Below are 26,860 nucleotides of genomic sequence, written 5' to 3'. Positions count from 1 at the left end.
GAGAACAAGAGCCAGAAGCATATATGGCAGTCATGCAGCCCAGCCAGAGGCTGCTGCTTTGGCCTGATACCCAGCACCTAGCATTACAGAATGGGAGTATGAGGAACTCCTAGCTGAGACTTCTTTGTGTGAATCTCATTCAAGGTGCCTCTAAAACCTTCTGGCTTAGGTTGCCTTAAGGTATTTTCCCCTAGAACCTTTGTAGTAGAGTTAATTTTTTTCTCAAAACACAAGTTCAGGGGCTGGAGAGATGGCTCAGTGGTTAAGAGCACTGGCTGCTCTTGCGTAGGACCCAGGTTTGGTTCCCAGCACCCACATGGCAGCGATCAACCATCTGTAATTCTAGTTCCAGGGGATCTGACACCCTCTTCTGTCCTCCAAGGGCTTCTGCATGCACGTGATGAGTATAAACACACACAGACTGGTGCCCCCCCACCGACACACACACATACAAGTTCAGTGTTTTCATATGATTATGAAATACGCCCTGTTTATCAAAGGAGGTAGAAAAATCTCAGAAGAGTACCAGGGGAAAAAGTTTGTTTCTTTAGCCTAGAATACTACAAATTATGCTTAACCTTTCTAATTTTTTTCCACACAAAATGAACACAGTCCTGTATCTGCTATTTGAAACTTCATTTTTTTCTCCTTCATATCCTGTTGAGTTTCCTTGTGCTTATTTAAGCACTTGAGCAGTTCTTGTGACTGTGTAGTGTTTCGTCAGTTTTGCCATTTCCCCTTGGTGGGCAGCAGGTGGCTCCATTTCCTCTGAACATAACCCTGGCATGTGCCCTTGTATGTTCGTACCTTTGGACCTTTGTTACCATTTTCCAGACACCCTAGGTGTGTGGTTGTGGGGCCACCATGTACTTGTCTATTCCTACTTCACATACCATTGCTTCTCTTTTGTTTTTTGAGGTGGGGTCTCCGGTAGCCCACACTGGCTATGAACTCACTGTACAGCTGAGAATGACTCTGAATTTCCAAACCTCCTGTCTCCACCCTCTATGGAGGTTACAAGCATGTACCTCCATGGCTGATTGATGCTGTGCTGGAGATGAAACCCAGAGTTTTATGTATGCTAGGCGAGCATTCTACCAGCTAGGCCACATCCCTCTCCTATTTTTCCTTTTAAAAAAATCAGTGGTCCTTGGCTTTTGCTGTGTTGGTATTTTTCCTTATGGATATGTCAGGTCATGGTTGCAATGGCTTAGCAAGTGCCATATCCAGGTTTCTGAGGTGCCTGGAAGCTGACGGTGTAGGTGTCACCTTGGGGACTCTCCACATGGGGTGTGTGTTCCTTGTCCCCACCCTGCCCTGCTTTGTCCTGCCCTGTGATGGGGAGATGCTCTGCCCAGCAGAGTCCTGGGAGAGCTGACAGTTCATGAAGCATGGACTTTCTTGAAGAGCCCTTGGACCCTGGAAGCCTGTCCTCCAAAGCATCTCCCCTCTTAGACTGTAGTGATCATGTAGGATGGTGAAGGGGAGACCCACATGCAGACAGTCTTGAAGAAGGGTCAGAGAATGTTTTCTTTTTCTTCTTTTCTCTTTTTTTTTCTTTTCTACATGGGTCACATGTAGCCCAGACTGGCTTTTACCTCACTGTGTAGCCAGAGATGACCTTGAACTTCTGATCCTCCTGCCTCTATCTCCTGAGTGCTATGATTACAGGCCTGTCATCACTATACCTGGCTTATTGTGGTTCTGGGGATCAAACACAGGGCTTCATGTATGCTAGACAAGCACTCTACCAACAAAGCCCCATGCCCGGCCCCAGAATCTGCTTTATAAACCCAAACTAGAAAACCTGCCAGGGGGACGGAGGCAGCCACCTGCACGTCTGGGGTCCATGGGGGACGGAGACAGCCGCCTGCACGTCTGGGGTCCGTGGGAGTCTGGCCTTTCAGTTTTGAGTGTCCATCTTCCCTCTACCACATCATAGTCACAAAGGGAGTGAAATCCAGGCCTGACAGGTAGAGGGTTTCTTTTTATTTCCCCCGACGGTGCACCTCTTGACCCCCATCTTCTTGCCAATGATTTTTTAAATCCTAAATGATTTGGCAATAATTGCTCCTCTTGGTGTGATTATTGCCCTTCACCGATAGTAAATCTGTGAATTCCCCAGGGTGCCCAGCATGTTTTGGTATGCGGAGCCCACAAGCTGGCCCAGACAGGCATCGCTGCTCCCCGCAGCTGCATACCCCACTGACTGCCCACATCCAGTCCTGTTCCCTGCCACACGCATCGAGGCTTCCTGGGACTTTGCCCCATGCTGGCTTTGTGCATCAACCGAAGCCCTGGATGACAGCTCCGTGGGCCACATCAATAAATAGCCAGCCCAGAAGTCCCACGGACTTCCTTCTGAGAGGGAAGAATCTCTACTGTTGTGTGCATGCACATACATAATTTTTGTGAGACAGCATCTCATGTATCCAGTTTGATCTTGAAGTCACTATGTAGCTGAAGATGACCTTGAACTTCTGATCCTCCTGCTATCTCCCAGGTGCTGAGCTGACATGCATATACCACCCCACTTAGTTTATGCAGTCCTATGGATTGGACCCACAGCTTTTTTTTTTTTTTAATGTGTATGAGTGTATTGCCTGTATGTAGGTAAGTGCACCCGTGTTGTGCAGTGCCCACAGAGGACAGAAGAGGCCGTTGGATCCCCTGGAACTGGAGTTACAGACAGTTGTTAGCTGCCATGTGGGTGCTGGGATTTGAACCCAGGTCTTCTGCAAGAACAACCAGTTTTCTTAACCACTGAGCCATCTCTCCAGCCCGGACCCACAGCTTTTTGTATACTAGACAAGAACTCTTAACTACTAGGCTACAGCCCCCTACATGCACTCAGTTTTACATGGAAGGTGTCAGACAAAACATGCTGTAGTTGGGAGAGGTGTTCCATTTCCAGGGTCCCCAGTCATACAGGGTCCCAGAGCCTCTAATTGCACTGGACATGGCCTGAGTTAGAACCTTTGGGTGTTCAGAGGCTGACTCAACAATTTTAGGACAGCCCTTTGGAAAGGGGGAGGCAGGTCTAGCTGGGTGGGATGCCTTGCCGCCTGCACTGAGGCCACGCCGCTTGAGTTGCTGTGCAGTCCCGAAGCTCTGGAGTCACCTGTCCATGTGTGGTGTGCCCCATGCTGTCCCACTATGGAGAGCAGATGCCCCTAGGCCAGGCCTTTCCAGGTAGCTGGATGATTTCCAAACAGCTGTGAAAGCTTGATAGACACAAAAAATTCTACTGGCGCACTTAGCAGTGTCCCACACCCTGTCATACCAGAAGAAAGCCCCAGCCTCTATCACGGCTGGGCACATGCCACTGCCACTCCTGTTTGCTTAGTATTTCTTTAAATTGGTGCTAAAAAAAAAAACAAAAACCAACCCTTAAGTATATTTTAAAAGAAACTTTGGGTCAAGCGTGGTGGCACATGCCTTTAATCTCAGTACTTGGGAGACAGAGGCAGGCAGATCTCTGTGAGTTCCAGGCCAGCTAGGGCTACAGGGAGACTCTATCTCCAAAGGACAAGAAAAATAAACAACAACAACAAAAAACCAAACAAACTTTGGGGGTTAGAGAGATGGCTTAGTGGTTAAGAGCACTGGCTGCTCTTCCAGAGGACCTAGGTTTGATTCCCAGCACCCACATGGTGGCTAACAACTGTCCATAATTCCAGTTCCAGGAGACTGATGCCTTCTTCTGGCCTCTATGGGCTTTCCACAACGTGGGTGGACTTACACACACGTAGGCAATACACTCATACATATAAAATAAAAATTAAAAAACATTAATTTATAAATACATAAAAGAAACTTTGGCTCATTACAGTAAGTGGAAGACTCACTTCCCATAATCTAAGAGTAAGTACCACGTGATTATGTAAGAACATCTCTGGCTTCACCTTATGGAGAATCAATTTGTCACCAGGATGTGTAACATGGGCTGGGAAACACAGGAGGAGGTGGAGAAGAGATCCAAGAGTGAGGCTTAGACTGTTCCATCACATCTCCTCCCCCTCCGGCTGGTTCTCTTTCTTTGTCCAGGCAGACAGCCCCCCACCCTGTGCTGTCCTGTTACATGTATGCTTTTATTATCCCCACCCACCTCCCTTCAGAGCTCTTCCTCTTGTCTTGTGATCGCCCTTTCTAGTTTTGTGACCACATATATATATAGATGGACATACGCACACATGTATAATTGTAACTTCAGATTCTGAATATGCCAGGAAGCATGCCGTATTCGCCTTTCTTAGTCTGGCTTATTTTGCCTAACATGATTTCCAGTTGCATCCATTGTAGGTCCCTCCACCTGACACCACCACACTGGAAACAGAGCACATGAACCCTTGTGGGGGCACCCTCATACCACACCCAAACCACAGTGACTGCCTTCTTGCCGTGCTTTCACATGATCTTTCACTTTGTGTTTGTGTAGAGACAGCTACAGGATCTCTTCATCTTCAATAAAGACCCCAGTCTGCCCTATGACCTCATGTAATCTAAATTACCTCCCTAGAAGCCATCTGCAAATAGTCACACTGGGGGCTAGCCTCACTGTTTGACTTTGGAGGACACACGTCCAGTCCATAGACAGCCTCCTGCACATGCAGTCTGAGAACACGTGACAGGAGTCTGGGCCAATCACAGGGCCACCTCACCTGCTCCCTGTGCCTCAGTACTTGCTTGATGCCCAGTGCATGAGAATTGTTGCTTCCCAGGGTTTGCCTGGTCTGGAGGTTGTTTGGGGTGGGAGGAATCTATCCCAGAGACTGCTCATTAAATGGTATCCTGTATGCAAGTATTTCTTGTGCCTGTGTCTGTTTCTGTGTTGTTAAATTTTAATTTTGACAAGTAGTCAGGAACTTCACAATTGAAAGCAAGACCTTTTGAATGGTGGACTACAAAGACTTGCCAGGGTTAGCTTAGGTTTCACAGCATACTAGATTGGCAAAATTACCTGATCACAGAGTATTTGGCATCAGGTAAAAATGCAGCCTACACTTAGATGGAATGGAAGCAGGAACCAGCATCCCCTCATGTCCTCAGGGCTCCAAATCACTTTGACGTCTTCTGATTGATTTCACATTGCATAAATATATACTGGTCAGAGCCACAGCCCATGGGGGCAGCAGGAGATATATTCAAGGTGAGTTGACTTTTAATCAATACAATGACAGTATTATCTTGTTTAATTTGGATGATGGTGATTTTAAACATCAAATCAAGCAGTTTATTATGTCAAAAAAAGATGAAAGAGCCCAGGAGTAAAACTCTCCTGACACGACTTCATGTTTCACTGCCATGACAGGCCATCATGATTGGGGACGACATCATGGGAGATGTTGGCGGTGCCCAGCAGTGTGGGATGAGAGCGCTACAGGTGCGGACTGGGAAATTCAGGTCAGTGCCCACAGCTGCTTCATCTGACTATCCTTTTCTGTACCTTGGTAGGAGTGTGGCGGGGGGGCGTGGAGGGGTTCTATTCTGTTTCCTAAACGGCCTTTCCTTTCCAAATGCAAAAATAGTATGTGGACATTCATGGCCCTAAGGACCAGTGTGGCTGACCTTTGTAGCAGAAACCACTGTCCTTTATTGGGTGATGTCGATGGTTAAGGCACGGTGGCCTTTGATACAGAGTGGATTCTGAGGCAGATGTGAGTCTGTGTGGCGTACAGATAATGATGGAAAGGCTCTGCCTGGCCCAAGTGCTCGCTGGGGAATCAGGTAGGATTTGCCCACACCCCTGCAGGCAGCACACTTAGGACTTTTGCCACCCTTGAGGTTATAGTTGGTGGCCTCAGCCCCTCTGGCCTCCCTCTGTCTCTTTCTAGTCCCTCTTCTCCAGAACCCAGAGACCACAGACTGTTGTCAGAGACATTCTGAGTCTGAAGTTTATAGCAGTTTCTGGAGATTGAGCATGTGGGCTGCCGTGGTGACTGGGCTATCATTTGCTTGGTCACTGGGGGTGTCTTAGACATTATCAGTCTTGCTTTCAAAAATTTTTGAGAGTGTCTCATGTAGCCCAGGCTAGCCTCAAATTTGCTATGTAGCCACAAATGAGCTTGAACTTCTGATCCTCCTGCCTCCACCTCCCAAGTACTGGGGTGTGTGCCACCATGCCCAGTGAATGTACTGCCAGGACTTTGCGTATGCTAGGCAAGTCCCCAGCCCGTCTCACTCGTCCTAGATAAATTCTACTGTGGCCATTCAAACAAAGCGCAGTTTTGTGGGTGTTGGAGAGACTTGGTTAAAACTTGGGTTTGGAGGAGGGTAGATCAGTTATATGCATCCTGAACAATTGCCTTAGGCAGGGTCAGAATCTATCAGTGGCCTGACTGACTGAGATTCATCCTGGGTGAGAGGCCTGAGGGAGCTGTGCATTGATGGTTTCTGTGAACAGGAAGGGAGGAAGGGAGTCTTCGGTACTCCTGGGGTCCAGGGTCAGCAAGCCATTCCCAGGCTCTCCCAGGGTGGAAGCCCCTTTGAAGCCCCACCATCTATGAAATACAGATCTTTCTTCCCCAGATCCTCAAAGGAGGGTCTCCTGGCTCCATTGGTTATGTCTGCCCTGAGGGAGCCCCTCTCAAAAGCTGCAAAAGCATTCTTTGGAGCCCAACCTGGCCCTGCCTGGTCTGTTCATGCTGCTGTGACACGATACCAGAGTTGGGCCATCACTGAGAAAGGGAAATAGATTCTCACACCGGTCTGCTGGGTGACCCACCATGTAGTGTTTATACTGGAAAATCCAGTACAAACTATGGGACTCAGCCATAGGTGGAGACCAAGGACTACAGTTTTGTGCACAGGGTCCCTTCTGGTTTATTGAGGCCATTGAGCATCCTTAGTTGGGGCCTATCTGGCCAGTCTAAGCCAGGTGTCCCATGTCCTCGCTTCTAGTACAAGCAAGCCTCTAGGCTGCTGAGCCTCTAAGGAAATCCCCCCACAAACACACAGTAGAGAGGCTTACACACGAGGAGGGAGCTGTTCCCACTCTACGCCACCAAGGGTACGCCCTCTGTAGAGGCCAGTTACCTGCATGTCATTCAGAGGAAAGGATAAATGGGGTTGGGATAGTCCAGTGACAGAGCATTTACCTAGCATGTGAGGCCCTGAATCCAATCCCCAGCACCCCAAGACCCCAAAACAATAAAAGGAAAGTGATGTCCAACTAACAGAGCTTGTTTTAAAGGGATAGCTCCGTCCATGGGGACTTTCTATGGACAAGCACGTGGCTAATGTTTTGGGTTTTTTATTACAAAAATCGGATTCTATCCTATGACATGTTTTCTTGGTTGTTTCATGGTATCTTTCTGTGACTGTAAAGGCTCCTGTAGTGCCTGGTGCATGCTAGGCCCTCAGCTGGTGCCCATGGGCCAGTCTCAAGTACAGAGGCTCCTGGTCATAGCAATGGACCTGTGATCCAAGCTGGGATTCAATGCCTCCCCTGCCCCTGAAAGTGGCCTGGGAAGCACAGGCTGGGAATTAGCAGTGATGCCTCTGTTGCTCCAGGGGAAAGTGAGAGTGAAACCATGTAGCAGGAAACAGCCTGAAGATGCAGCGGGAGTCTCCCAATTCTACCATCCGAGCACCCAGACCTAAGACGGGAAGCTGGCCCATTTCATTAGCAGTGTACCTGGGAGGTACTTCCAGATTAGTCCTGTCTTCAAGGCCCCTGACTAATTAGCTGGCAGGCTTTAACTGACCTATCCACCTTGGAAACCCTGTTCAGAGTTCTGCTTTCTCTACACATGTGGGTGATACATGCAAGGTCCAGTTCCCAGGCTGCACTTTTTTGGAGAGGCGAATAGGAACCCTGTGGTGGCCTTTATCCTGCCCTGCTCACAAGGAGTTCTGGAAGGGACCTCAGAGCCTCTCAGGAGACTGCACCTAGAGAGGTGCAGCAGAACTACCCCAAAATAGAGCCAACTGCCTGAAAGGGTGAGTTCCCTTCCCCAGAGGAACACCAGATGCTGGTCACCCTCCTGCTGGGGAAGCTGAAGAACTGAGCGCCAGAAGCCAGAACTAAAGGCCCAAGGTCTTCCTTGTGCTGACACTGGACCAGTCTTACTGAACTCTGGCCCCTAGGACAGTGCTGGAGTCTGATCCTGTCTCCCACTATTAGGAAAGGAAATGGAGCAGACTCAAAGGGGATACAGCCACCGCAATATCAGTGCACCACCTCCCATTTGCAGATGTGGAAACTGAGGCCCAAGCAGGCAGGACAGGGACGTTGGTGCTGAGCTGTTCTGGGTGGGCCTGTCATCTAAGCCACCCACTTTACCTGCTCCATGACCACCTCCTCTGGGTCCTAGACCATCAGGGCTAAAGCTGTGGCCAGTGGCTAGGAAAAAAGAGGTGTAGGTAGTAACCATGTACATAGAAAGGAAATGGGCTAAGCATCACGAGTGACCATGACAGTGTCCTGTGCCCTCAGTGGTGTTCTGTGCTATAATGCTGCTGTAAGAACAAATGTTCTTGCACGATGCAGCCAGCTTATCCAAGGTTTGTGAGTTTGTGATTTCTTAAAAATGAAAGCCACCCCAAAGTTCAGAACCACTGGTTAGTTTAAAATACTCTAGACCAAGCTCACTAGAGCTCTCAACCTGCCCACCCTTACCCAGCTAGGGATGCCCTCACCCAGAATGGAAATCACTGAAAACAGACCTCCCTGTAGTAGAAATGCATTCCCATCCACAGGCTGAGTGACCCAGTATGTGGGTGCTGGAGTAGATGTCCCCATCCCTGGACTTTGACTTCCTGAGCCGCCCCCCCCCGCCCCCCCGAAATCAACACATATCCAGAGAAGCATTCCACACCTCTAACATTTCCTCTGCCTGGGGCTAGGTGGCAAGGTGGCCTCACTTCATCCCACTCTCATACCCAGGTTACACACACACCAATCCTGGGCCATGAGAGACCAGCCACTGAAGAGCAGGGTCCCAGACACCTAGTGGGGATTGTGCCATGGAAGCCCTAGCTGTTGTCTTTGGATTTGTGGGTGGCAGCCCTAAGGTACCACCCACTTGAGGGCAGTCGGTAAGAATTTTGGTCCTTAGCAATGTGGGCCAAGTGAGCCCCAGATGAAGAGGTGGTTGTGGGAGGAAGACTGCAGGCTCACTTTGCTGAAATTCCTAAGCTGCCCACTGCATCCAGGACAGTCCAAGCCCACCTTCTTTCTTGTCCAGCAGGTACCTCAAATTCCAGGGAGGGTGGAGCCCAGGGAAACCTGATGGCACCTATGAACTTCGTTGTCTAGGCTTATTGGCCTCTGCTTCAGACCCTGCTCCCTTCACTACCCTTTTCTCCCCACCCCACCCCAGCTGGGCCCCTTTCTGAATCTCTAGGGTCAACTTTCATTTTCCTCTTCCTTGCACTTCCCGCTCTGGCCACTAGAGGACACTTTGCCACCAGGTTCCCAGAGAGGCAGTCCCTGCCTGAGCCCAGGACGTGAACACACAGACCATAGGCAGCACTGGCCAGACTCCAGTGTCCTCTCTCAAGCACTCACAGCCCCCCCGCTCACATATATTCCTGTCAGCACTCCGGTACCCGCCAGCTCATGCGTGCTCACCCCTTCTTTCTCCTGTGCTGCTGTGTCTGTGTCACACGTGAGATCAGGCTATCTTGCTAGACTCCGGGAAGCCTGGGGGGGGGGGGTCCCCAGGAACTAAAACAGGTTCTGTGGCCCACAGAGCCCTGCCTCTTGTTCCTCTAACTGGCACCTTCTCAGGGGGAGGTGCCTGAAAACTGTCCTCTCTGGGCCCCTGGGCCCTGCCATTGCCAGAGAGGAGAGAGGCAGGCCCCGTGGACAGCTCTTGCCCACCAGATCTCTTCCTGTCCCCTCATCACTCTTTTCTTGAGCACTTTGTTCATAATGTGACCTTCACCTCTCCCCACCCCCTCCCCAGCTTGCCTGGATCTTACTGGGTCTTCCACAATGACAAACTCTCAGTGTCCTCCAACCAGTAGGGAGCACCATTGGCCTTGTGGGGGAAGCCTAGGGGTTAGATGAATTCTCAACACCATGTGTCAATACTGGCTTCCAGACCAGACCTGGAACACACTTTGCTCCAAGAGAACCCTCTGGTACATTTCATGGGCTAGGGAGATGGCTCAATGGGCAACTCACTTGCCCCACAAACATGAAGTTTAGATCCCCAGAACCCCACATAAAGCCAGAGGCAGGCATGTCTGTCTGTAATCCCATCGTTTCTAGCCTGGCGCACCCAGCAGCACACAAGAGGCCCTGTCTCAAGGTGGGAGTTGAGGACTGACACCTGAGTGTCCTCTGACCCCCACGCATGTGCTGTGATACAGACAGGCCTGTACTCTCTCCCTCTGTCTCTCTGTCTCTCTGTCTCTCTCTCTCTGTCTCTCTCTCATGCACACACACACACACACACACACACACACAGATAAAAACAAAAACATCATTTTAGAGTTCCCTTCTTATTTTCCCACCATTTTGGAATTTTCCAAATAAATATTCCTTACCCTCAGAGACAGACTCTATTCAGGTCTTTCCAGTCACCCCCAGAACTCTGGAGAGAGCAGGACCCCATACAGGGCTGTGCAGTCCCATGATGGCCTCCAGGCTCCTTCATCCCTGGCTCCACCCTGGCCCGGCTCCAGCTCTCAGGCTCAGCAGTTAGGAAAACTGTAGAGCAGATTTTTTGTGTGCTGTTTCCTCATGACACCACCCAGGTCACACTCGGAGCCAGCACTGTAGAGGAGGGGCTCCCAAGTATCATCCTTCCAGCTAGTCAGTGAAGCCTGCATGCCTAGCATCAATGGCTTGATTATGATGGCAACCACCAGTTGGAGGCAGGAGCTCAAGGCCATCCTTGGCTACATAGGGAGCTTGAGGCCAGCCTGGGCTCTATGAGCCACGCCCCCGTTCTACTAACTCAAACAAATAAATGGGTGTCAACCACTGTCCAGTTCTGCTTTCTCCCTTGCAGCTGTATCTGTGGGGAGACTCTAACAGCATGCTCTTCCCCTTCCATCTAATCCCAGTGTCTACTGATGTTTCTAGTTTGAGCTGGCCATTTCTTTCTCTATTTTTAAAGTTTCTTAAACAACTTTGTGTGTGTGTATGTGTGTGTGCATGCGTGCATGTGTACACACGCACATGTGTACACATGAATGAATGGATATGTATGTGCCTGCAGAGTCCAGAAGAGAGCGTTAGAATTGCAGGTGGTTGTGACCCACCAGTGGAGTGCTGGGATCAGAACTCAGGTCCTCTGTAAGAGCAGTAGACACTCTTAAGCACTGAGCCATCTCTCCAGCCCCTGCGCCTGCCATTTCTAAGATAGTTGACAAATAATTTCATCATTTGTCCTCAGGTTCATTATTACCATTCTCCTTAAAAATGTGCATTTTCTTCCCCATTTACCTGTACCATTGTGGGTTCACATATTTGTATTTAAGCTATCAGGTTACCATTTTGCTGCTTGGTTGGTCCCCAGGGTGTCTGCTGGCTGCCCCTCCAGGATGGCCTGGTGTCGTTTTGATACCTCCCCACCATTCTGGGTGCTCTTCCTTGATTTCCGGTGTCAAAAGCTCCTTCAGGCTCATCTGCTGTTTTTGACTCAGCCTTGAAACCATCTGTTCTGGAGAGGAAGTGCCCTGGTTCTTTCCATGCTGGCTGTTGACCTTATGCCTAGGGCCAGAGATGCCATCTGTTGCCTGTAGGTGTCACTGTCCTCAGCCCTCCCAGTAATAGGGAGGAGGAAGGATGTGCATGCATAGTGCATTCCCTCAGTGTGTACCTGGATGATGTGTGCTTATCTCTGTCCATGTGCATTTATGGAAAGCATGGGGCATCATCAGTGCCTGGCTGCAACTTGCCTGTGTATCTGAACCTTTCTCCTCCAACAGGGAGGACCTAGCTCCCTCTGTCTCATCCCACGTACTTGCGTACACGCTCTCAGCGTCGTCTTCTCTGACCTTGCATGGGCAGCATTAGGTAGCAACTTTCAGACTGAGTGGCAGAGGCCTCCCAGCTGCCCTGTTCGTGGTTCTCATCTAAGTAGAAGTTCATTTCCCTGGAAGGAGCTCACTTACCCTGGAGGTTGTTGTACTGGTAAAGGCGTAGCAGGGCAATATGTCCCTACATCCCCAGTGAAGGCTTAGCCACAAGGAACCAGTGTCCTGGGAAATGGCATTTTTGTGGCTGGCAACAAGGTGCTACTGTGGCAGGGTATGAGCTCAGGCCTGGGCACCCTGCAGACTGTATGGGGTTGGGGGCTGAGGCTGTAGGGGGCAGGGTTGGAACCTGGAGCCCCCTGCTACAGAGGAAACCCCTGGAGCCCTCAGAGCTCGAGGAGAGAGGACTAGGCAAGGGCATTCGCAGCAGCCTGCGTGTGCGTGTGTGTGTGTGTGTGTGTGTGTGTGTTTGTGTGTGTGTGTGTGTGTGCAGAAACAGATGGAGGTGTCTTTCCTTCAGTGCCTTGTCTCTGCATAGCTGCAGCACCGTGTCTGGCTTTGCCTTTAACTTTGATTGCTTGCTTGCTTGCTTGGGTTTTTTTCTTCTGTTTTTAGTCTCCTGAGTCTAAATTGTACAATGGCCCCTATAGCAGAAAGGGGACAGCACTGACTCAGAATTATCAGGCAGCTGGGTGGGAGGCTGGGGTGCTATCAGTCTGCACAGTGTCATGTGTCATGGGTACAGCCAAGCCCTCCATGAGCACAGGTACACCTTCCCAGTGTCCGAAGATCGTAAGTTAGGAGGAAGTACTTGCTGTTGGCAATAGGGCTTAGTCTCTGTGCCCCACTGCACTGCAGCCCAAGGGGCCAGATTACAGAGCTGAGAGCAACTGTCTCAGGGTTCCCCCAGCTGTGAACCCCCGAGTTCTGCTCTGGTCCCTGAGGACCTGGGGACCTAGGGAGACTTCCAAGCCTACCCCCAGTGCATCACAAGCAATTCTTTTTTTTTTTTTTCCTTTTAAATTTGATGTATATGAGTGTAATGCCTGCATGTAGGCAGGTGTACCCATGTCGTGTGATGCCTGCAGAGGTCAGAAGAGGGCATCAGATCTCCTGGAACTGGAGTTATAAAGGTTGTTAGCTACTATGTGGGGGCAGGGAATTGAACCTGAGTCCTGTGCAAGAGCAGCCAGTGCCCTCAACCGCTGAGCCATCTCTCCAGCCCTTACAAGCAGCTCTTTTAACTCTTATAGATTTCTCGAAAGACTCCAGTGGGGCAGGGTGGATGGTTCTCTTACCTCAGAAACATAGCAAAGGTTGGAAAGCTCTGACCTGGCCTGTTACAGAGAGAGCCCGAGGGGACCTGCGGATGACAGGCTGCACTGGCGCTGGTGCTGGCCCTGGCCTTTCCGCCCTCTTCCTCTCCGCCTCCCCACCTCATGGTTGAGTCGGATGGGCTTGGGCCTAGACTGTTCCACCAGACTCTCAGGGATAGATGCTGGGGTGCAGCAGGCTCAGTAGCATGTGGAAGGCAATCCTTGTTTTTGTTTTGTTTTGTTTTGTTTTTTGGGTTCTGGCAGGAGTCAGCCAGCCCATAAAAGAAGGGGTTAACCTTCTTAGACCCCACCAGTAAAGAGGAAGCTCAGTGTTTCCCCATGAAATAGTCTAAAATAAACTTCGAGGCCAACCCAGACAGGGCTGCTGCAGCCAGATGGAAGGAAACACACTCAAGTGCCGGGCTGGGTGGGTGGTGTCCCAGCTCCTGCAGCCTGACTAAGGAAGCCCCTAAGCCCAGTGGGTCATGGACAGGAGGTGGGCAAGCGGAGGCTTCAGGCTGGCTCCTGGAATATGGTCCTGACTCTGCTGGAGACTTCCAAGTAGCCCCTGGCTTATCACTGGAGATAGTAGCCAGGCAGGTTCCAGATGCATCACTTTCAGTCCTTGTACCACCACACTGTCCCCACCCAAGAAGTAGAAAAGCTGGGTGTGGTGGCGCATGCCTTTAGTTCTAGCACTCATGAGGCAGAGGCAAGCAGATCTCTGAGTTCAAGGTTAGCCTGGTCTACATGGTGGGTTCCAGGCCAGCCATGGCTACATAATAAGACTCTGTTTCAAAAAAAAAAAAAAAAGCTGTTGGAGAAGCGAGTTGGAGGTTAAGAGCACTAGCTGCACTTGCCGAGGACACAGGTTCAGCAGGTTCAGTTCCCAGCACCCACTCGGTAGCTAATAACCATCCATAATTCCAGTTCCAAGGAATCTAACGCCCTCTTCTGGCCTCCATGGGCACTGCACACACATGGTACACATACATGCAGACAGAACCCTCACGCACATAAAATACAAATAAATGAATTTTTTATTAAAAGACTGGAGAGATGGTTCAGCAGTTAAGAGCACATACTGCTTTACAGAAGACTCAAGTTCAATTACCAGCAACCATGTCAGGCACCTCACAACTGCCTATAACTCAAAGCTCAGGGGATCCCATACCTCTGGAGTCCAGGAGCACCTGTGCTCACATGCACATATCCCCACATAAACGCACATATACACATAATTCAAAATAAATTTAAAAAATTTTAAAGAAGCAAAAAGCCAGTATGAGGGCCGGCCCTGGGAGCTGAGGCCCCAATTCCTGCTTCTGTGAACCCCATTTCTGTACTGCTGGGCCTACCCAGGATTACCCAAGACTCCGAGTTCTGGCAAGTATCACTTAGGCTGTATGCAAAAACCTGCTGGTGGTCTGAGAGTGCAGCTCAGAAATAGAATACCTGCCTAGCACAAATGAGACCTGGATTCCATCCCAGCACCCCAAAACAAAACCTGCTGGGCTTCTGTCACCCTCCAGAAATGTGTGAATTTATGCTGCCAAACCTGTATGCCACCACTCAGCCTACCAGTGGGCTCATGGCAGGATCATCAAATATGAGCAGGTAGAGTTGAAGGATGAGGATGTACCACGGCCAGTAAGAGGACAAGATGATCCTTGACCCTCTGCAGGTATGTCCCAGAGCCTGCTTCTGATGTACAACCATTCCATCCCCAAGCCAGAGCCTGCACCCCCAGACCACCCCCACAAATCCCAGGGGTCCCAGGGGTGCACAAGCACTCTCCCAGAGTCTTGGGCCTTCCTGGGAACCTTCTCACCCCATTGGCATATCTGTGGAAGAAGGAGAGGCTGATATCACAGGGCTTCTAGTCCACACACTTCCAGCAGCTTCTAAGCTACCTCATCTGTGCTGACTGAGAGGAGGTGGTGAACAGGTCCATCCCCACCAGCAGGATAGACCCCCTGCCCACCTTGGATGCCTGAGAGTTTGGGGCTGAGACTTGGCCACTCCTCTCTGCAAGAAACTGTGATGATAAACATTGTTCAGAGACTCACTCAGCTACAAGCCCTAGAGGTGATCTGCTTCTCTCCTACCCCTCCAGCTTGCAAAGGAGCCAGGCCCCCAGGGGTTTGGAAGCTGAGCTTACTAACCAGCTCAGATCCAGCTGTACCCCCTTGTGGCCAGAGAGCTCCCCCACAGGGCTTGCTGGCTTCCTTAAAGTCCCAGTGTCCAGCATGTCCATCTCAGAGTGTTGGAGTGATGGAGTTAGTCTGCAGCCTCATGGGGTAGAGGCTGAGACTGAAGCTTGTGGCGTGCAGCTGCTACTTAGGGCCTCTTACTGAGGGAGATGGGAGCTGCTAGTTAGGGCCTCTTTCTGGGGGAGATGCGAAATTTGAGGAAGGAGGGAAGGTGTCCAAAGCGTGCCAGTGAGCCACCAAGTTTTCCTGTGACTCACCTGCTCCGAGTTCTCTAGGGTGTGCATCATGAGTCTTAGGGGAGATCATGGCCACTTGTTCCAGTTTACTCCCTGCCTATGTCACCCCAGGCCAAAGCTTCCTTAAGTGCACACAGGGCAGGGTCGTAGCTCACACCTGTAGTCCTGGCTCTTGGGAGGCTGAGGAGGAGGATTATCACAAGTTCAAGATCAGCCTGGGCTGTATAATGAGTTCCAGGCCAACCCTGGCTACAGGATGAGACATGAGACCCTGCCTCAAAAAACAAAATAGGCACTCAGGAGTTCCTGTCAGGCCAGGCGTGGTAGTGCACGCCTTTAGTCCCAGCACTCAGGAGGCAGAGTGAGTTCCAGGCCAGCTGGGACTACGGGGAAATCCTGTCTCAAAAAAAGACCAAAAGAAAAAAAAAAAAAAAAAGAGCTTCTGAGTCCTCTAGGGTGCAGATCATGAGGCTTAGGGGAGAAAGTGGCCACTTGTCCAAGTTTACTCCCTACCAGCATTACTACAGTCTGAACTTTCCTCTAAGTGCATACAGGTCAGATGTGGTAGCTCATATCTCATTCCAGCCAGTACTCTGCAACCCTGGGGTCAAGGCTACATGTCAGGTGGACAGGACACACCCCCCAGAGTGGCTAGAGCCCCTGATTGGGGTGGGAGTGTCTCTTCCCATCCTCCCATATGCTATATGCTCCTGGCTGACACAGGAGACCCCAGACCACATCACCCTACACTCAGGCTTGCCCCATTCCAGACTTGGAGACATAGCAGGTACCTGTGGCTGTGGCCGCTGTGTGACTCTCAGATGGGTGAGATCTGGGAGCCCTACCAGGGCTGAGCCTTGGGAACCTTGGAGCAGGGAGTCCTTCCTGTCCTCATTGCCCTGTGTGAGGAGGGTCTGAGTTACCAGGACCTGTGCCACAGTGATGCCAGACTGTGCTCTGTCCTGCATGTCTCATCAGCTGGGTGAGGGTACTGCAAGGCCTCTCTAGGCCTAACCCAGCAGTCTATAGAAAAGCCATTTCCTGCCTCAAGATTCCATCTATCCTTCCTGTTTTATATGTCTAATAGTAGCTTCAATTTTTTTTTCTTTCAAAAATCAATGTGATCTTTCTGCTTCTTTAAAAAAAAAATGTGCCCTTTGGAAAACACAGAAAAGCACAAAGAAAGAATTCACAATCCTACTTCTCAGGGAAACCACAGTTAGTGTTTTGTTCTGCCTGTTTCTTTAAAAAGTAGCAGCAACAAAAGACATGAAATGCAATCATTTATAAAGTGCAGTTTTGTACTTTAAATATGAAGAAATTTGTTTGACTCTCACATTTCTGTCCCAGGGACAGCAGTGGAGTGCCCCTTGAGGCTTCCCAGAGCCAGGTGAGCCCGGCAGCTAAGAGCAGGTGGGGTGCCTGGTCCCGTCTGGCCTGAGGACAGTGAAGCTGGAGCTGAGCACAAACCTCGCCCCGCCTCGTGTGCCAGAGAAGGCCTCCCACCCTCTACAGTGTAAATCCGGGGCTTCCCGTCTGTGGTTTCTGGGGATCGAGTAGAAATCCTTCCCTTCTTGGAAGCCAGGGGAGGGGACTCTGCTTCCCATTATGAGCCTTCATTTGAGAACAGCTCTGTGCACATGTCTGTCCCCCACCAGCCCTGATTGGCGACACACAGCCAGTCCTGGACTTAACCTCTTCCTAGCACCCTCCTTGTGAGGTGGCTTGTATCTAGTACCCCTGAGGGCTGGAGATGGCCATCCCCCATTTCTAGTGTTGGTCAGGTTGGTATGGGGAAGTGCCCCCAACATGTCCCTGGCAGTTCTTGGCCCTGGGCTGGGCCTTTAGGGCAGAAGGCAGGCATCAGAAACATTATTTGCTGTGGTCAAAATTCTCATTTTAAAGATTTTTTTTTTTTTTTTGGTTTTTTGAGACAGGGTCTCCCGTAGCCCCAGCTGGTCTGAAACTCATTATGTAGACCAGGCTGGCCTTGAACTCACAGAGATCCACCTGCCTCTGCCTCCCAAGCACTAGAATTAAAGGCATGCGCTGCCACGCCTGATCTTATTTTTATTATTTTATGTATATGAGTGTATTGCCTGCACATGCAATGTAAGTGCACCCATGTTGTGCAGTGCCAGTGGAGGTCAGAAGAGGGTGTTGGATCTCCTGGAAGTGGAGTTAAGGACACCATGTGGGTACTGGGAACTGAACCCCTGTCCTCTGTAAGAGCAGCCAGTGCTCTTAACCACTGAGCCATCTCTCCAGCCCTGACTTTATTTTTATTATATATATATGTGTGTGTGTGTGTGTGTTTTGCCTGTGTATATAAGTCTACCACATGTATGCAGTGGTTGTGGGGGCCAGAAGAGAGCACTGGATCCCCTGGAACTGAGTTGCAGATGGTTATGAGCTGCCATGTGGATGATGGGAACTGAACCCAGGACCTCTGCAAGAGCAGCCAGTGCTCTTAACCACTGATCCATCTCTCCAGCCCCTTCTCATTTATAACAAAAAAACTCTTATTGTTAACACATATCAAATATGCAGCACAGCTCACAGGTCCTAAATGCACAGCTAAGTGAGCTAGTAGCCAAGCTGGCCCCTCTGACCTCATCCACCCTCCACCCCTTCAGACACACATTTCTGCCACCTAATAGCAGAGGCAACATTGCCTTTCCTGGACTGTGCAGTAAATAGAAACAAGCCATGTGTGTTCATCTTTCTCATGGTTGGTTTCTAAAGGGGCTTCTGGCTGGCTGGCAGTCAGGCCGCATGATGTCATTCTGCCATGGTGGATAAGTCCCAGCTCTGTAGAAACTTTCAGTTCAGGAAGTCATGTGTAAACAAACCGCTTCTCCTTCAGGGCTGGATGACATGGGGAATGTAGCTACAGGATACACATCCAGCCCAAAGGGTAGGTCTCCCAGAGCAGAGTTCTCAAGGGTAAAAAGGAATGTTCCAGCGGATGAGAGCCAGGAGAAGGGCAAGTGAGGAAGGAAGAGGAGCAGAGCCCTGGCCACATGCTCTGCCCTGTCCTTTGAGGCAAGGGACCCCGGAAGTCTATGTGCCAGAGCAGGGGCCCTTGAGGTACCTATTACCCACCCCAGCCTTCTTCATGTCCTGGTGTTGGGCCATGTGTCTAGTCCATGGCTCCTGAACTAAGCCAGTGACACATGCTGATTCCTGGAGCCTTCTCTGAACCACCTTGGTCTTCTTCCAGGGAATGGAGCTGATTCTTCACCTGGACCCCTAGGGCTTAGGGCACATACTAAAGGAAAGGAGACATCCATGCAGGAGTGGACAGGGGGCAGGATGTTGTAGCCCAGCCATGACTTGACCAGGCCTGCCCCTCAGTGAGACTCGGGCTCTTTCCCCGGAAGAGGCAGAGTTGGTAGATGGGGCTCTGGAGTCTGCCAACTCCCCATTAAACGTGTAGTGTGGATGAATGAAGGTCTGTCATCTTGGTGAGCACTTGAGACATAGGCAGTCCCTGAGTTCGGGGGTCAGTGCCTTCCTGTAGCCAGCCTGGAGGGGCAGGGATGAGATCAGAGCTGGAGGGCAGGTGTGACCCCTGGCCGTGACTGGACTTTGGGGAAATACACATATTGTGTAGCATTATGCAGGAGAAAGAACTGTGGTTGTTATCAAGTTCTCTGTGGACCTGGAGTTGGGAGCAGTGAGACCCTGGATAGACCCTGACCATGGCAGAAGCTAGGGAACACCCGCACAGTGCACCACTGAGTTCAGACAGCAGAAGTTACTGATCCTGCCCCGGCCTGAGTGCAGGGCCCTCCCATCCCATCTGTCTTGGCACATCTGTGCTGCTGTAACAGAACAGAGATGGTAATTAACAGAGAACAGAAACTTGTTCCTCTCAGTAATGGAGTCTCAGAAGTCCAGGGTCAAAAGCTTTGCCCCCGGGGAAGGCCTTCGTGCTGTGTCCTTGCAAGGCTGAAGGACAGAAAAGCAAATGAGGCAGGGAACGGCGTCCTTTGAAGCCTCTTTTTATAAACGTCTGATTTCATTCTAAATGCCCCAGCTCTCAATACCAGCACGTGTCCACGGCCTGTCCTCGCCAGTGTCCACAGGTGGAATTTGAGCAGACAGAGGGACTAAGCCTCTGACCTTGTCTGTTGGGTTTTCATTCCTGACTGTATCTGGCCTGTGTTGAGGCAAAAAAGCCCCTGTCCAACCTAGCTGACTGAGAGGCTTGCCCTCTGAGCAGAGTTCAAGCTGTGTAGGGAATGGCTGGGCTGAACTCAGAAATGACTACAGGGGTCCAGGAGGCAGAAGCTGGCATGAGGCAGCACCTGGGGGCTTAAGAGCTGTGCCTTCACCGCCATCCTCAGTGAGGACAGCCTAGGAGCCCTTTTCTCAAGGAGATGGGGGCACATACCACAATCCATTCATTCCTACCCATGGCCCACTGGGCAAAGATAGTTTTCTCTCCTGATCTGAAGTGTATATGAATATGATCATTAAACCCATTTTCAAGTGGGGTGGCTTGGAGGGTAGGGAACCCAGAGCACCAGGGCCCCTGTTCGCTCTAACCCTCTTCTGATAGATGAAGATGGAAAAGGATTGATAGGGGATAGGAGGACAGTGAGAGAGGCTGAAGGAGCCAGCCCCACAGCATGGGGGAGATCACAAGTGCCTGTGGCAGGTGGGAAGGCTATGTGACAGGCCCATATTGCAGAGTCCCTCCTGCAATATGGTTGTTAGGAAACTTGCTCTGTGTCTTGTACAGAGCAGGCAGCCCAGCCATGGAGCCTCTGGTCATCCTGCCTAGGTCTCAGTGGCGAGGCCAGTGAGAAGGGACTTTATGTCTCTTGAAGCCCAAGCCACCTGGTCACCTCCTAAGCCCTGGACTCCTACCTCTGACCCTTGAAACCCAGGTGGAGAGGCTGAACTTGAGCTCTTCACACCCACAACTACATGCCCTCCCTGTGTGGTCTTTCCCACCCTGGAGACTAGCCCAGCCCACAGGGACAGACATCTCCCGCTGTTCTAGGGACTGTGCCACGTCCCACCTTGGTTGACCATCCCTTCCCCATCACTTCCCACAACCTGGGTCCTACCTCTCCATCCCACAAGCCTCAACCACAGTGGCCCTGGGATTATGAAGAGGGAAAGGCAAGAGGGTGTGGGTTGCCCCCCAGGCGATGCAGCATGAGAAAGCAGCTCATGGCAGCCTGGAGGGAGGGCACCAAGGCCACATGGAATGAAACTGGGTATCTAGAGAGGCTGTGGTATAGGGGTTTGCTTGGTGGCACAGCATGACGGTGAATAGTAGAAAGGCTCATTGGGAGACAGGGAAGATGGTTCCATCACTAAAGAGCATGTCATGCTAATATGAGGGCCTGAGTTCAGTCTCCAGAAACCATGTGAGAAAACTGAGTGTGGTGGTGTGTGCTCATAATCCCAGCACTAGGGAGGTGGAGACGGGGTATCTCTGGGGCTCACTGAATGGCCAGCGTAGCCAAACTGGGGAGTTTCAGGCCAAGTGAGAGAGACTATCTCAAACCAAGGTAGGCAACACATTGAGGATGCCACCTGAGGTGGTCACATGTGAGCCTACACACGGGGGTGGGGGCTCTTAAGGGGCAGAGGTAAGAGTCCAGGGCTTATGGTGACCAGATGGCTTGGGCTCCCAGAGACATGCAGTCTGCCCTCCCTTCTTCTGCCCTCCCAACTCCAAAGCCTCTCAGCCTGAGGGGTAGGGGGATGGCAGCTCCAGGGTAAAGCCCTAAAGGCCAGCATTTCAGCCACGTGACCCCGAGAAATCAGGATGGTCCCTGGGTTCATTTATATTCTATATATTTGGGGTTTAAGTGGAGCATAATTGTAATCCATATGCTTGTTAAGATAATTACACTTATAAACTTAATGTAATCCATAGATCAATGGGTTTGGAGCTAATTAAGGCAACCATAATTAACATTTACAAAACCCTGGCAATTACTGGATATCCTCTGAGCTGGCCTTCTGAGCCGATAATGAGCGCCACTCAGCACTATTCTGGGTCACTCCATGAGGAGGGGTCAGTGCCTGCCGTTATTCACCTCCCCCAGGGCTCAGAGGCAGGCCCCCAACAGGAGAGTGGTAACTGCAGGATCATTGTCTTGTTTTCTGTCCTGTTAGATTCCACCAAAGGGTGGCCTGGAGAAAGGCGGAGAGAGGGAAGGAGAAACTGACTGGGCAGACTTCTCACCTCGGGGATGGGGATCTCCCCAACCTCAGAGGTTCAGAGAATGACCTCAGTTTCCCTACTTGGCACCCCCTGCATCTTCCCTGCGGCATATGGGCCCTGCTTGCAGGGTCAGGAGGGGCACCAGGAAGCCCTGACAGCCGAACAGTAGGACCAAGATTGTTCCTGTTTCTGTGTGTGCCAAACTGGGGTGGGGTTGGGAAGGTGTCTCTGGAGCCAGCCGGTGGGGCCTGTCTTATTGCTGCACTTTTCCTGTTTCTGGGCTTCAGGGTCTTTCCAAAACTTTGTGAATATGTCTGAAATTGCCAGTCAGGATGAGGTTCCTTTAATGAAGGGAGGACAGGGGGCTATTTGTGTGTGTGCGTGTGTACATGCATGTGTTTGTGTGTGTGTCTGTGGATCAGTGTGTGTGTCTGTATATGTCTGTGTGTGTGTAACTGTGTGTATCTCTGTGAATGTGTGTGTGTGTGTCTCTCAGTGTGTGAGTCTGCGTATGTATCTATGTGTGTCTATACTGTGTATCTGTGTGTGCACATATGTGTGTATGTATCTGCGTGTGTCTGTGTGTAACTGTGTGTGTGGCTCTGTATGTGTGCCTGTGTGTGTCTCTATGTACCTTGTCTGTGTCTCTCTGTGTGTGTCTCAATGTCTGTGTATGTGTCTCTGTGTGTGTGTGCGCCTATGTGTGTATGTGTGTATGTATCTGTGTCTGTGTGAGTGTGTGTCTGTGTGAATGAGTGTGTATCTTGGGCATGCATGTGTGTGTGTCTGTGTATCTATGTGTGTGTGTGTCTGTGTGTCTGTGTGTATCTGTCTCTGTGTGTGTCTCTGTGGATGTGTGTCTCTGTGGATGTGTCTGTTCCTGCGTGTATCCGTGTGCATGTATAAGTGTGTGGGTGTATGGCACGCTCACATCAGCAAAGAAAGTGTCAGATTCTAATGGTGACTGTCATTTATCAAGTACCTACTGTGTGCTAAACTCTAGGCTAAGCCCACATGGACATGATCCACTGAAGTCTAGCAACAGCTCAGTCAGTACAGCTGGGGTTGCCACGTGTGTTTTGTGGGTGAGGGAACAGGCCCAAGAGCCTTGGGTCTGAGTTTGTCCAGCAAGGGTAGCAGGGCCAGGATTTGAGGCCAGGCATTCTTGCCACACTGTGCCCTACCTCTTCAGGTTGCCCTACTCTCTTCTCTTCCTGAGTGGACCTTGGAGCTGAGTGAGGGTGGGAACGGCAGTGTCCCAACCCACAGTAGAGGAGAGGCAGGGCAAGGCCGCAGGGCCCAGGCAAGATGGGAGGAGGGGGCTGGCTGGGGGAAAGACCACGGTCAAAAACTCTGCCCAGGGACCACTGTATGGACTGGGAGCCTGCACAGCATAGGTGCTCCACAGAGGCCTGCCAAGGAAGGAAGGGGACCACAGGGAGACCCCATCGACACCTGCTATGCTCCCTGCTCAGAGCCCTACTGAGGCCTGTGTATCAGTGTGTGTTCCACACCCACCTCCATCCCTTTACCCTTGTCTCTGCCACATCAGAAGATGGGATTCATGACAGAGGTGGGTGTGGCAGGCGTGGCAGGTCTGCCTTTCCCTACACAGGCCTGCTGTAGGATTGGCTTCAGGTTCTCACACTACCTGGTGTCCAGGACTAGAATGTCATCGTTTGACATACTTGATTCTCTTTTATGCTTTATTGAAGGCAAAAGAATCTTCTCTCTCATGACCATCAATTCCTTTATTAAAGTAAAATCAGTGTAATAATTTGTGGCTTTGCTTACTGGTGATAAGGCCACTGACACGACATGCTCAGTTCAGGTTCTGGGCTCAGCTCTGTCCTGAGCTGTTTCCATGTGTGGCCTCATCTCACTAAGGCCCAGATGTGGGCACATTGCTTCTCCTACTTAGGATGAGTGAAGCCCCTGCCTTAAGTCACACCCCTGTGATATGTTGGAGCCAGGCTGAACAGCAGCCCGCTCACCCCAGCACCCAACATTCGTTCAGTGCTGGCAGATGGCAGCTCATTTTATCCCCACGGTCATCCACATACCACTGCTCTGAGGTGACGGAGCAGTATTCAGATTTGAGCATTCTGGCTCCCAAACATATGCTCACATTCATTGTTGAAAATTTAGGAAAATTCAAAGAGTGAAACACTTGGCCAGCCCACCAGCTTGAAGAAATTTGGATACAATCTGGGATTCACCCCAAACCTGTGTGTTTGCGGGTGCATGTGGCAGGTTCTGTGTTCGGCTTGAAAACAAGGTCAGAGTGCATGCCACTGTCTGGAAAGGTTTCTTCCTGCATCGTTGTACCTGTGACCATGGTGACTTCTCCCGAGGGGCCATTTCAGTGGCCGCATCCCCTTCCTTGGTGGGGACTCACCATAGCCAGTCCTTTCTGGTTATTGTTAGACAGCACAGTCCTTCCCAACTCTTTTGTTTGTTTTTGTTTTTGAGACAAGGTCTCACTGTGTAGCCCAGGCTAGCCTGGAACTCACTGTGATCCAGGCCAGCTTCTAACTCTGCTTCAGCCCCCCAAGCACTGAGATGATGGACGTGAACCAGCATCCCTGACTCTAACCCTTAGTGTAAACAGGGTCATGATGGACAATCTTATAAGCGTGGTCTTGTGCTTATGTTTTTTGTGTTAAGGTAAATTATCACATAGGAAATTGCTAGATCAAAGAGTGTGCAAACTTCTAAGGTTTTGGTACCTCTGAAGAAATCTCCCCACTAGTTGCTGTCACCCCTGTCTGTACACTGGACAATCTTGGTTCTTTACACCCACAGCAACAAATAATCCCAAGCAATGGTGGTGTCATCTTGAAAACAGGCCTTGCTTGATAGGGGAAAATTAAGTCATCTTTCATTGCTAATGAGAGTAAAGGTTTTTTTTCCACCTTTTTTCCCCCTCTATAAATTGCATGTTCATATCCTTCCTCAGCCGAGTGTGTGTGTGTGTGTGTGTGTGTGTGTGTGTGTGTGTGTGTTTAACACAGGCTTTTCTCTTAATGAGAAGTCTGCATTTCATCAAAGATGGAACACAGAATCTGTGGCTCATTTATTCTTTGGAGAAGATGTCTCTTTTTTTGTTCTGTAAGCCAATCAGATACCACAGCTGGAGACGCTAGCAAATTAACTTCAGGCATGCAAGACTGGTGGTCGGTGCACTTAAGGCTCCTGGCCAAGGAAATTACATTTTAGTACTCAAAATGGGGAGGCCATGTGGACTTAACACTGACCAGGTTTCAATTCCCCACTTGGTTACTTTCTGCCTGGGTACTGGACACCTCAGCAAGTACCCTGTAGAACGTGGTCAGTGTGATCACCAGCCTCCCATCCCATACTTGGTCGCTCAGGACAGTGGCACAAAAATCTAGTTGTTGCTGATGGAGGCTGTTTTGCCAGTCGTGCTGATGCTGGGCACAGCCCATCCCCCGAGGCCAGGAAAGGTCAGAGAAATAAAAGGAAGCAGAGGAAGAAATGCTCAAATAACTATTGTCACCTAGCACATGCTAGTTAAATAGAGTGTGCTAAGAAAACGAGTGGGGCTGAGTTGTGCTGAGGGTCTGTGGTGCAGAGGACAACTAGGGATCCTACTGTTGGGAAAGACATGAGTCCCTGGGGAGTCCAGAGCATTTAGGGAAGGCAGGGGTGAGCCAAGGGCAGCCTGCTGTGGCTTTAGACTTCTGTTTCAGTGTGTCCTGACTCTGTGGATGGCCCCACGGGGCCTGTGCTCCCATGCTTGTTTCTTTCCTCATCCCCTGTCCCGTCTACCTATTACTCAGGGTCACAGGTGACAAGCACCCTGTGACTAAGTTTGAAGATGTACAAGCTGAGAGAGAGAAGCAACCATGTGCCTATATCCTTATACCACAGGTGGACACAACTGAGCCACAGCAGCAACACTAAGTACCTCGGGCCACAGGACCCAGGGCTGGGCTGGCCAGTCCCAGGAAGGGTCTCTGTGGAGGTAGAAAGTCACAGGCTCCACAGGCGGAAGTGGCCAGAAGGGCTTCTCCTCCTTCCCAGGTAGACATCCCCTCTGGCTGTTGGGCATTCTGGTCCCCACTCACTACCCTCATCACACAGAGTGGGCCCCACAAACAACTCTAGCTCCATGCTCCTGTATTGCTCTGCACAGCCTCCCAGAACAGGCTGCCTGTATTAGCATGGCCCTGAGTGGCCACTGGGCTTTCCAGGAGGTAAGCCATAATAAGTGTAAGTCACCAGCCAGAGTCCTACCCAAGAGAAAGTTTGACTCAGGAAGCCATGCTGTGACCCACTGTCCATCACCTTCTTGGTGAGGGAGAGCCACTGCCTCTCATGAGTGCACAGGCTTAACATGTCTGGTTGAAAAGCAGAATGTTCTGGAAAGCTTTCAGGAAAAGACTGAGTAGAAGCCATGGAGGCAGAATTGGTGGGCAGAGGGCATTCACCATGTTGCCATCCCCTACGACCCTCCCAGAATCTCACAGAACTGAGAACTGGCCTAACACATCTTTATTTGGGGTAAGCTTTTGGCTTTCATTTCCCTCCTCATCACAGATGTTGACTTGGGGGCTCCAGAGGTCTTGTCAAGGAAAGGTCAGCCAGAGGGGGTTCCACAGCCGTTTAGACATTGTATCCTCACTGCAGACCAGCTTCTTGTCTGGTGTTCTGTGGGAGGATGTTTGGAAGGAGTATCAAGTCACTTGGTTCTTTTTTTTAAAAACTATTTTATTCATAATTTTTATTTTATGTATATGAGTGTGTTACCTGCATGTATATAAGTGCACCTGTGCCATGCAGTGCCCACAGAGGTCAGAAGGAGGAGTCCGACCCCCTGGAACTTAAGCTATGGATGGTTGTTAGTCACCATGTGCAAGCTGAGAATCGAACCCAGGTCCTCTGCAAGAGCATCCAGTGCTCTTAACTGGTGAGCCAGCTCTCTAGACCCCCCCCTTTTTTTTT

At 50.5% G+C, this 26,860-nt stretch overlaps 1 protein-coding gene across 2 annotated transcripts in view; it reads left to right on the top strand.

Moving 5' to 3' along the window:
* Lhpp (phospholysine phosphohistidine inorganic pyrophosphate phosphatase) overlaps positions 1-26,860 on the top strand; it is a 106,242-nt gene that overhangs the window by 39,546 nt on the left and 39,836 nt on the right. Inside the window, exons 6-7 of one of the 2 annotated variants that reach the window (XM_029569811.1) lie at positions 5,312-5,403; positions 17,050-17,414. In XM_029569811.1, coding sequence (XP_029425671.1) covers positions 5,312-5,403; positions 17,050-17,140 — 183 coding nt within the window. In that variant the 3' untranslated portion in view covers positions 17,141-17,414. Of the gene's footprint in view, positions 1-5,311; positions 5,404-17,049; positions 17,415-26,860 lie in introns of those variants that run through there. The other variant, XM_008846017.2, reaches the window with a different exon arrangement.

This window comes from Nannospalax galili, unplaced genomic scaffold, assembly GCF_000622305.1.
Source record: "Nannospalax galili isolate Female #2095 unplaced genomic scaffold, S.galili_v1.0 scaffold362, whole genome shotgun sequence".
In the NCBI taxonomy this organism is placed as follows: Eukaryota; Metazoa; Chordata; class Mammalia; order Rodentia; family Spalacidae; genus Nannospalax; species Nannospalax galili.
This window is presented reverse-complemented; position numbering and strand designations above follow the sequence as displayed.